The following is a 12,644-nucleotide window of genomic DNA, read 5'->3' as shown; positions in this document are numbered from 1 at the left end:
TATTTGATTGGTATTTTAATAAAAATACCTATCATGTTATATATGAATATTTATATAAATTTTATTAATATATTTAAAACATACTTATAACCTTAATAATATTCTTCAAACTTTTATTTTTATAAACGTAATTATTTAAATAATAATATTAAAGGTGATACTGATAATAATAATAATGATAGTTTTAATAATAAATCTCATAATAGTGATAATATCAGTAGTTTTTAATAACTTAAATAATTTAATAATAATGATAATGAAACTTATACTTTTTTTGATAATAATACTAACATAATGGTTTTAATCATAATGGTAATACTAATATCAACCTTAATGATAATACTATTAATGATAACAATACAGAATAATAATTACTATAAAAATAACAATGTTACGGGTAATGATAGTTATGATATTGTCTTTAGTGCTTACATAATAATATTACTCATAATAATATATATAATAATACTTATAAATGTAACTATGATAATAATAATAATAATAATAATAATAATAATAATAATAATAATAATAATAATAATAATAATAATAATAATAATAATAATAATAATGATGATGATAATAATAATAATAATAATAATAATAATAATAATAATAATAATAATAATAATAATAATAATAATAATAATAATAATAATAATAATAATAATAATCCTATTATTAATAACATTCACTAATACTAATACTAACAATAACAATAATTGTAATATTTAATAATAACAATGATATTAATAATAATGAGTTTTAAAAAAAAAAATGAAACTACCTTGAAAACTAGCTCGCAAAAAGAATTGCCCAGAACGGGACTCGAACCCCTGACCTCTTGGATACCCGCAAACACCTCTAACCATTCAAGCAATTCTGTTTTTCTGATTAAACCCCTTCCCATATCTATATAACCCGTAAATAAAGTTTATGTTCAACTTCATCTTCTTCATTCAATAATTAGTTAACCCAAATTCTTTAAACCTTAAAAATAGTTACCAAAACAAATTTAGGATTTATCATCCAACATATAAACGATTTTTAGTGATCAAAATGAAAAAATAAAAAAATTTGTGCAGCAGTTGCTGCGTCGCTGCTTGCAAAGGAAAAAAAATTTGATTGTTAATTTGAGAACGTTTTAGGTAAAGCTTTCAACACAATTTATGTTCCAAATCACGTCTAAAAACTTTCTCAAATATCAGTTTTAACAGAAACAACTATTAAAACTTCAATTTGATCTTTGAATGTTCGGTTGACTTTTTAATCAAAAACTTTGACTTCGAAAATTCGTATTTGATTGAAAGAATTAAAGATCGAAAATTTGCAGGTAGCTCACTTAGATAATTACAAACAAACCTGCACTTTTAGATTTTACAATGATAGACGAACTCAAATTATGGTATAAGTTGTCAAGAACACAAGTCATCGGTACAAAAAATTGATTTTGTAAAAAAAGAAAAAAAAGAAATTGTAATAATAAAGAGAAAGAGAGAATTTAAACGACTTATCTTGCTCAACATGATATAATCGATATCATTATCTGAGAGATCCTCTCGACAATAAATCACGGTAGGAGAAGGACATGGAAGAAAAAGAAAGCAAACAAATAACAAAAAAAATGAATCTGATAATTGATATACCTTACGCGAATTATCTGTATCTGCTTTTTATATATTAATCTTAATATTTAATAAATATATAAATAATATTAATACTTTTAATATTATAAATTTTGATAATAAAATAATATTAATAACATAAAAATAACTATGGTACAATATTAATAATAATAACATAAATAATAATAATAATATTTTTAACAAATAATAAAACTACTACTAATATTTAAGAATAGTGATATTAATAATGTTAAATAAAAATGATTATGAAACATATAACTATGATAATAATTATAATACTAATAATAATAATAACATTAATAATAATCAATATATGATACATGTATTAATCATATTAGCTAATAATATCTAAATTACAACTAAATAATACTTTTAGTCATTCTTATAGTAATGTTTATATTTTAAGTATTTATTTTGATAATCATTACATTAAATTTATTAAAATTTTAATATTTAGTATTTATTAATATTACTATATTTGATATTAATGGAATTAGTAATAATAATATCTGTCATAACAGTTATATTTTTAACTCGCAGTTACATTTAATATACTTCAATTACAATTTATTACTTATGTAGTGTCTACTAATTATATACATATATTTAATATTTATATATTTTAATATATTACATCAAACATATAATCATCAATTGTATTGCAATCATATATATATATTCAACTATTATATATATATATATATATATATATATATATATATATATATATATATATATATATATATATATATATATATATATATATATATATATATATATATATATATATATAATTGTTTTAAATTTTAAGTTTTGTTACTTAGATAAATATATTAATCATTTATTTTGAAACAAATAATTTAACGTATACATTTAATCGTTGACAATTCATATTCAAATTTATTTATGGTCAATATACTCCACATATTCAAATAACAAGTTTTGGTTACCTTAAGTTATTTTATAATAGTTCAGTAACATATTTAATTTATTATATGTAACTATTTACATATATAATCATTTATATTTATATAAACATTATAGGCTCGTGAATCATCGAGAACAGTCAAAGGGTAATTGCATAAATGAAAACACTTCAAAATTTTGAGATTCAACATTACAGACTTTGCTTATCGTGTCGAAATCATATAAGATCAAAGTTTAAATTTGGTCGGAAATTTCCGGGTCGTCACAGTACCTACCCGTTAAAGAAATTTCATCCTGAAATTTGAGTGAGGTCGTCATGGTTAATAATAAGAATGTTTTCATGACAAATATGAATTGATAAAATAAAATTTTATCACCTTGCGTAATATTGGTAAAATAATTCGATTATTCGAAGAGTACGAATGAAGCTATCGCTAAATAGTGAAATGAGAAAGACAAGTTTCATCATAACTTTTGACTAGTCATGGTTGACTTCCGGAATTCAAGGGATTTTAAAGAAATCTTTGAAATCTAAATAAGATCTGATTCTTCGGGATTTAAGGTAATTAGGATCTCTATAATTAAATGCGATGATCTGTCCCGATCACTACGTCTGATATTTAAGGAAATTTGGCTCAGTGGACATGTGGTGGTGCCTAGCACCCCCGCCGGGCTAGAGGTCTCAGGTTCGAGCCTCATCACCTACAAAGGATATTATTTGAAAGAAATTCCTTGAGGGAGGCCCAAAGGGAAGGTTTTACTGACTCGCTCCGGGACTAAGGTCCGGCCCGCCTGCCCCATATGGAATGGTTTAAGGGTCGGATCCCCTAAGTGTGGTTCGGGTTTCCTGCCTGAACGCGTGTGTGTGTGCAAATGATGACTAGGCTTCGATCCAAACTGATGCAAGCTTGCCGTTCAAAAAAAAAATTACCTTTTCCGTTCCATTAGTTTTCACCACTTCTGTATTCAATTCATAAATTCAAAAGATTGTGAAAATGCTTATTCCAGTTCTGATCCTTGTCCTTATCCTTACTATCGCAACAATCATTCTCCTTTTCTAACTTCCACCGGAGGAATCTGTTTTCTTTACTTCGCCCTTGGGGTTATAGTGTTTTTAATTCTCTCGTGTCTTTATGCTGCGATAAACATTGATATACACGGTTTGTAATTTATGTGATGTTATCAGGCTTTATATCCTCCCTTATATTTTGAAGTCCCTGCTTCTGTCTTCTATAATCATTGTCATTTACAGTTAATGCTCTCTCTTATGTGATGCGATTTATACCCCCTTTTCTATTTCGGAGCTTCATGCTTTTGTTTTCTTTTCGCAAGTAATGGTCCAGAATTCGTAGGTATGAATTTCGGAATGAACATAATTAATGTTCTAAAAAGGAAATTGTAATGACATGATCTTGATTGGTTAAATTACCAGAAGTCAAGAGAAAAGATAGAATTATCAAGAAAAATGTTCTTGATATGTTTATAGATCAGATAGAATGTAAGAGTCGTGTAAAATGGCACATGATGACGTTATTGTCTGTAAATCATCACGTTCCATTAGAAACTCAGTATGACTTACTGTAATATAATCACGTTGATCAAGTGTCATTATATTATACTAACTCATGCATCAGTTTCCAACACTACTTCAAAAACATTCATATTTTAAATTTGAAGATTTATAGAATATAGAAACTAAAATAGTTTCCTTTTATGATAGAACGCAGATAGTGCGGAGAGAGGATTAATATCGGACGAGAATATTTATGAAGATATCTTCAGAAATATTGAGGATATTAATAAAGAAAGATACGATGATATCTTAGAATTTCTAATATCGATGGATGATGAAGAAAATTTGTCCGCAAGAGTTTAGAGTCAGAAGCAAGGTATTCGTTAATGACTTCAGCAGGTACTGAATCATTTGGATTCTTTGAGGGCAGGTTTAGTCTTTGTGATTTGTCCACAGCCTCCTTCATGGTTTGCTTAATCCGTTTTCCAGTTCTAACTTTTCTGAGTTTTGCAACCACACTTATTCTTTATCTTTATACCTTCGACTGTTAAGGTCGTGTACAGTTTTTGCTGCTGTATTCAGCTTTTTCAGAATTTGAAGTATTGATTTGTAGACTGAGTGCTTTTTAGAATTTCAGAATGGAAGATCATAATTCTAAGAGATAAGGTTTATATGTATACTTATAACTGTTGATGTAGACATGCTGCGAGATTTCAAAATACTGATTGCTAATTCCCGGTAATTGGTATAGTAATTCTTGTTATATGATGTAAATGAGTAAATGATAGGGTTTCACTGAATGTAATGATTTTTCAGAAAGTCCAAGATCAATGAAGTTGCTGGTAAGTTTACTTCTAATGTGTTGGAATATAAACAGTTCCCCGGTAACAATAAAAGAGCACGCATATATATATCGAGGTTATAATAAGGTTAATCCAACTAAAAAGTCGAAGTTGACTTGCTGGAGCTGTGACAAAATTGGCTAATTTTGAAAGGGATTGCAAAGTTATTTTCAGTAATAACAACGCCAAAGGAGCTAGCACAGATACATGTTAAACGTTTACTCAGGTTCTGAATGTTTTCAGGTGCATAACTATATGCATCAATCTTTTCTTCCGTAGATGAAGTGTGGTTGGTTCATTCTCTCGATTGAGGTGTTTTCAAGAATCATGAAAGGTTTGAACGCAGATTGTAATCGTCAAGATACAAATGAGGTTTAAGATGAAATCAAGTGGCAAACTTGAAGAATTGTTTAGTTTCATATGTTATAATCAATATTTTAATTTATTTTAATTGTTCAATGTTGGCAGTCCACAGTTAGCAGTCCACAATTAGTAATCCAATAATTCATATATAGTTTAATATATAATATTCAAATTAATTAATACGTGTCATGACCCGTTATATACATGTCTCAGACTCGATTACAACTCAAAGTATATATATTATTTTAGAATCAACCTCAACCCTGTATAGCTAATTCAAGCATTACTGCATAGAGAGTGTCTATGGTTATTCCAAATAATATATATAGATGCGTCAATATGATATGTCAAAACCTTGTATACGTGTCCCGATATTTAAAGTGCGTAAAATAAATAACAGAAATTAAATGACGATAAATAAAATTGCGAGAATATAAATTATGATAATTAAATTACGATAAATAAAATGTAATCAGTTGGCTAGGAACAGTTAGCTAGGAACAGTTAGCGTGGATTCTCAACAAAATTCTTCTCATAGTTAATTTGTTTGTTTCTAAAAAATTTTATTTTGTCCAATGTTTTCTTCATTATGCCACTTGTTGGATTCTGATATGTAAAAATCCAAATATGAAATTGAATGAAAATGGTTATTCTGTGGTGAACGTATTCATATAGATGTGGATGTAAGTAGGATAGTAAATGACTGTTGATTCAGGTTCGAAGAATATACTGTGTAACTTATTAATGTGAAATCTAAATATTCCTAGGGTATTACCTACCCGTTAAAATATTTTCATCATTAACAGTTTGTACAAAAGAATTTTCAATTACAATCTTTATGAAAATATATATGCATATACATTTTCTTCAGATGTAATCATGGATTTAATGAGTCAATATGATATTAATCTCATTTGATTTACCGTTAGAACAAGAGTATATAATCTCTAAAACATTAAAGATTACATAATCGCCATGTCGAACAAAGATTAATAATGTAGAATGATTCGTAGAACGATGATTATGCTCGAGGTACAGAATGAGATATTGGGGCATGTGATGTTGAAACTTGTGTTGTTGTTGGTACTGTTGATGCCGGTGATATTGCTGAAACTGGTACCTTTTGCACCATGTTTTCCAAGGCTACAACTCGGGCACGAATTTCGTTAACTTCCTCTATTACTCCGGGTGATTGTCGGTTCGGACGAGTGGATAAATAAGATCTAGAATTTGGTATAGTATATAGTCGTGACAAGATACTCTAGAAATGAGAGAAAAAATGGTGTTTCAGACAGGTTTTCCGGTAAGTGCTTTAGGTTCATTGTCAAGAGGTGAATTCGGTTGACGGAAAGGATCACCTTCTTCTTGTCTCCAATGATTAAGTAGACTACGAACCCATCAGATGAATTGGGGATGGCTGATTGGCTGATTCGTTCTGGTGACGCTGCTTCCGGAGCTTAGGTGAACATCCATGTTGGAATAGTTGTCGGAATAGCTATCGGAATCTGAGGGACTCGAACTGATTGAGGGATTCATCTCGTACGATCAGATGAAGGATTTTTGATAAGAAATAGATTATAGGATGTAGATTAGTACCCTGCAATACATAATTTACATATGCATATATAATACTAAAATCCCATAAGTTACGGAGGAATCTACGGAAGCTGTCAGGCAAGGGAAACAATAACAGATACGCTAAGATATGAATTTATCTATACACTATCTATGCAATAGAGGCAGTAAGACGTGTCTATACTTTAAGGATGATAAGCAAATAATTTTTGACACTAAATGATAAGCAAAACTTTTGACATGCAGACACGGTCGACGTCCAGACTCACTAATGCATCTAAACAACTATCAGTTAGACACACTAATGCAAGACCTGGTTCGCTAAGACCACCGCTCTGATATCAACTTTCATGACCCGTCCTAATCTATCTGGACGAATACATTATAATTGGTTACATCGCGAGGTACTTGACCTCTATATGATACATTTTACAAACATTGCATTCGTTTTTAAAAGACAAACTTTCTTTACATTGAAAGTTGACGGCATGCATACCATTTCATAATATATCCAACTATAATTGACTTAATAATAATCTTGATGAACTCAACGACTCGAATGCAATGTCTTTTGAAATATGTCATGAATGACTCCAAGTAATATCTCTAAAATGAGCAAATGCACAGCGGAAGATTTCTTTCATACCTGAGAATAAACATGCTTTAAAGTGTCAACCAAAAGGTTGGTGAGTTCATTAGTTTATCGTAATCATTCATTTTCATCATTTTAATAGACCACAAGATTTCATTTTTCATAAATAACATTACACTCGCAAGTGTATAAAAATCCATTCGTATGATGAACACCTTGTAACCGACATTAACATAATGCATATAGAATATCCCCGCATACTCGCAAGTATGCCATAAATATTGGCAATCGTAATCACCATTTAAATCGAAGTACTAAAGCATTCAAAATTCCAGAATGGGGTTTGTTAGGCCCATAGATCTATCTTTAGGATTCGCATCAATTAGGGGCCATTTCCCTAATTCTTAGGTTACCAGACTTGAAGGGGCGATATTCGGTATAATAATCCAACCATACAATGTAGTTTCACGTACTTGTGTCTATTTCGTCAAACAATTATAAAAGCAGTGCATGTATTCGCAGCCCAAAAATATATATTGCAAAAGCATTTAAAAAAAGGGAGCAAATGAAACTCACAATACTGTATTTTGTAGTAAAAATACATATGACGACATTGAACAACTGAACAATGCAGGGTTGACCTCGGATTCACGAACCTATATCATTTGTATATAAATTAAAATGTATACTCGTAATCGAACAAGTTTATATATTATCTTAAATTATATATTATATTTATTTATTTAGTTTGTGTATATTTTCAAAATATTTAATATTTATATAGTTATATAATTAAATATTTGATTGGTATTTTAATAAAAATACCTATCATGTTATATATGAATATTTATATAAATTTTGTTAATATGTTTAAAACATACTTATAACCTTAATAATATTCTTAAAACTTTTATTTTTATAAACGTAATTAATTAAATAATAATATTATAGGTGATACTGATAATAATAATGATGATAGTTTTAACAATAAATCTCATAATAGTGATAATATCAGTAGTTTTTAATAACTTAAATAATTTAATAATAATGATAATGAAACTTATACTTTTTTTGATAATAATACTAACATAATGGTTTTAATCATAATGGTAATACTAATATCAACCTTAATGATAATACTATTAATGATAACAATACAGAATAATAATTACTATAAACATAACAATGTTACGGGTAATGATAGTTATGATATTGTCTTTAGTGCTTACATAATAATATTACTCATAATAATATATATAATAATACTTATAAATGTAACTATGATAATAATAATAATAATCTCCCTACTTATTAAAAGAGGAGCCAATTAGTGATATATATTTTCATTTAGCTTCCTAAAAACAAATCTCAACCATTAGATCAATCCTAACTACCATCATCTCACCCTTAATTCAAAATACGAAATTTAATTACAAACCAAATTTTAAAGCTTTAACTCAATGACTAACCTACCCTTAAAAGCACTCAAATTTACAGATTTAAATAAAATACATCCGATTTAATTTGGAATTCCGATTTAATTTGGAACAATGAAATGAAAAGTCAAATACATACAACTGATTTACATTGTGAAACTAGGAAAAGTCAAATTCATTCAATGCTAATTAATTAATTTGTTCCCAAACATTAGGCATGATCTGTTACTTATTTTATATTTAATTTTTTATAACATAAATATTTAATTCTGCTAATAATCTATTATGCCGTGAAAACAACTATAAACCTATAAACTCAAGAAACTTTGACTTTTAAAGAATCCTTTCAATTTCATTCTTCCCTAATTCTTCTACAAGATTTCTTATATACAATCTCATCTAAAATTACAGCTCCATAATCGGCAGTATCCAATTTCAGATTTAAAAAAAAAAAAAATTAAATACTGTTGATTTCCAACTCCAGAATATCAATCAAACAATCCCGTAATTTGAGGATTCATTCTTATCTCACGTATCAATAACCTAATTTAGCGATTTTACCTCCATTTTAGGTTTTCCAAATCGTCTAATATGGACTATAAAAGCCGATCATTGCTCAATCATTTCTTCACTCTCATACTGACCCATCAATTCATCTTTTACTGTAATTCATATTTTACAATTAAACATATGGCTAACAACCAAGAATTTGTTGCTTTGAACATGTTGAACAATGAATTGGTGAAACCTTCGATCCGAATCAAAGTCTTTTCGCTCTGGGAAAGGAACTACTGGACCAGTCCCAATGTGTTGGCATCTATTGAGATGGTGTTCATCGATGCACAGGTATAACTTCATTCTGTCTTATTTTATTATTTTCAATCTTTATCATTCAATATAGGCAATATTTATTTTTTTACGTTTTTACATACTATCGAAATGTAATGTGTATTTGTTGTACTGGATGTATTACTAATCGATGGATTTTCCATATATAATAGGGAAACAAGATTGCTGCTACAATTCCAAAGAAGTTGATTGCTTTTTTCCGTAGAACATTTGTTGAAGGTAGTTTTTTGGATCTGACCGGATTTGGTGTAATCGAGTACGAAGAAAAAAACTATAGGATGGCACCCAATGAGTGGAAGGTTGTTTTGATGCGCCAAACTATTGTTCGCAGGGCTGCACCTTTTGAGATAAGGGAGGATGGTTTTTTCCCTGTCCCATATGTTAGTGTTAACGATTGGGACATTGATGGGTTAACTGCCTTTGGTAAGAAAAACAATCTTTGGAGCCAATGTAATTAATTTGCTTATCATATAAACATACCCATTCAATATATGATTGATAAACAATTGGTTAAATTTAAAACAGATGTTATGGGGCAGCTGATTGCAAACATTCCTATCGAAGTGAAATGGGACAAAGGAATTGCGAAGAAGTCCCTGAGTTTTTTCCTTCGTGATTTGGGGTTAGTTTAACAACTCTATCATTATAATTGATTTAAACTGTATCTGCTTTTCAATTAATATATGGTTCGATTATCCTCTACTAAAAGGATGAATGGTTTGAATTAATAATGCAGTGGTACCCGTATTAAGTGTTTACTCTGGTCAACCCTTGCTGAACAGCTCTATCAGTATCTTGAGGCACATAGGGAAGATGGGTCTTTAATCATCTGCCTCATAAACAACTGCAAACTACGTGATTTTAATGGTTAGAATAAAATCTATTATAGTTTTATGCACCAGAACCTTTTAAATTGAATCATACCTAAATAACACTTTTAATATCATACTCGGTATGCAAAATAGGCCCGCAGGTTAGTAACCAAATGTATGGATGTCGGGTCTTTATCGATCAAGACATAAGGCCGATCAATGCTTTCAAAACTGTGTAAGTCATGTTAACTTGATTCATAGTTTATATATCAGTCACAATAAAGATATTAATATATATTGTAGTGCTTTAAAATCTACTAATGTCCTCATATTATGCATATTATGCAGGTTACCAATACCCTTTAATATGTTACATACCAGTTTAGATCTTACCACATTGATAAAATAAATATAAACACATTTTTTAAATTTATGAATCAGTTTTCAACTATACTCATACACGAATAATAATGTGTTCTATATGATAGAATTGAAAAAAAAAAGTTAAATAAAAAATAGCAGATCACTAGCAATTCTATTAGCAGTAATGAAATTGACTTTTTCATTGTTTATAAGTCTTGAAGCCAACTTAACATCTGGAGCTTTACCACCTATGAATAAGGATGATTTGGTTTTGTTAACCAACGAAACATACAAAGCCAAGAAGTTTAAAGATCTCCAAAAAGTGATCATGGCGGATGTTCATCTTATCAAGAAGGTACAAAACTCTTATATTATAACACATGTCATCTTTGTAGTACAAATTTATATATTTACATAAATGTTACTCAACAATAAATACTGATATATCAACATTTTTTAAAATACCTGTTTCATTAGGTTAAAAGCTTTTTCATACGAGGTAAAGTTGACAACATCTGTGATAGTGATGGCTGGTTTGGATTCCATTGTCAAGACTGCAAAAAAAAGGTTCAACCCATGTATTGTTTAGATGAAGACAAGCCTGATTACTTTTGCTTCAAATGTGATAAAGAAGTCAAAGATGTTGTCCCAAAGTAAGCGTATTTTTGATAACCAGATATGGTCTAACCTAATTACTTTTAATGTTCTAATCACATACCAATTTATGATAGGGTTCGGATGAATATTAGTGTGGTCGACAAAACTGGTAAATTGAAGATTACTTTGTTCGAGTCACAGTTGTCAACCATGATCAACAAGAGTGTAAACTGGTTGAATGTGGCTGCTGTGAAGGTACTATACTACCTTTTGTATTAAATAATATTCAAGTAGATTTTGTGCATATAATACTTCAATGAATTATATCATCATGTTAATTGCTTATTGTATTGGACATACAGGTTGTTGACACGACCAGATACATTGATGAACTGTGGGAACTTATTGGTAAAAAATTCGTGTGGATAATCAAGGTCACAGACTATAATGTGTTGGAAGACAACTACACCTTTTACACTGTTGAAGATTCGAGTGATGACCCAGACATTTTGAACAGTACTAAGGCTGCCATGAAAGACGACTACGCTGATTTCAAACTTAGGAATCAGCCCACTGAAGAAGCTACACCAGTGGATAAGGTGTTGTTTCTTGAACGTAATTCAATACAGTATAATACATATTGCATTAATTTAACATTTCAATTCCAAACCAAAAGAAGCATATAAACCAAAAATAAATTTTCTAAACTAAATTATATTCAGGGTAAGGGCAAAGAAAAGCAGCAGATCGTTGATGAAGGTAACCTTAGCACTGGATCTGGAAAGCGTAAGAGTGATTGCTCAACTGAAAAGGAAAACGTCGAGACCCCCACTACATCAACTGCATCTGGGATCGCCTCTTTGAAGATCCCTCGAATGGATGAGTTGTGATCTGCTTTATTAGGACATGTGTCCATGCTGCTGAAGACAGTTTGTTTTTTCAAGTTTTATGTTTCTATTATGTCGTGACTTTGTTGCTTTGGTTTTTGTTTGTTTTATTCCCGTTTCACTTATTGCTACACTATGTTTTTGTGAGTTTCATTTCAATAAAATTCAGCAGCTTATCTATAACTTTAATTTTGTTACACATACATTTACAAACTATTGATGTTTATAACAATGATATAAGA

At 29.3% G+C, this 12,644-nt stretch overlaps 1 protein-coding gene across 1 annotated transcript; it reads left to right on the top strand.

The window, feature by feature from the left end:
• The first annotated feature begins 10,273 nt into the window (after positions 1 to 10,273).
• Positions 10,274 to 12,405, top strand: LOC139859442 (uncharacterized). Its single transcript, XM_071848234.1, has 8 exons — positions 10,274 to 10,365; positions 10,480 to 10,610; positions 10,709 to 10,790; positions 11,132 to 11,273; positions 11,396 to 11,571; positions 11,650 to 11,770; positions 11,878 to 12,114; positions 12,238 to 12,405. Exons 1-8 carry the CDS (start codon positions 10,274 to 10,276, stop codon positions 12,403 to 12,405), a joined length of 1,149 nt encoding a protein of 382 aa, XP_071704335.1.
• The last annotated feature ends 239 nt before the right edge of the window (positions 12,406 to 12,644 follow it).

The sequence above is a fragment of the Rutidosis leptorrhynchoides genome, chromosome 7 (assembly GCF_046630445.1).
Source record: "Rutidosis leptorrhynchoides isolate AG116_Rl617_1_P2 chromosome 7, CSIRO_AGI_Rlap_v1, whole genome shotgun sequence".
NCBI classification, from domain to species: Eukaryota; Viridiplantae; Streptophyta; class Magnoliopsida; order Asterales; family Asteraceae; genus Rutidosis; species Rutidosis leptorrhynchoides.
This window is presented reverse-complemented; position numbering and strand designations above follow the sequence as displayed.

What these genes read in the sequence shown, in the direction of transcription:
- LOC139859442 (XM_071848234.1), top strand. Translation starts at nt 10,274, where the DNA reads ATGGGGCAGCTGATTGCAAACATTCCTATCGAAGTGAAATGGGACAAA. An exon ending in TTTTTCCTTCGTGATTTGGG is followed by an intron (nt 10,366 to 10,479) that starts GTTAGTTTAACA and finishes TTAATAATGCAG; the next exon opens with TGGTACCCGTATTAAGTGTT. An exon ending in CAAACTACGTGATTTTAATG is followed by an intron (nt 10,611 to 10,708) that starts GTTAGAATAAAA and finishes TATGCAAAATAG; the next exon opens with GCCCGCAGGTTAGTAACCAA.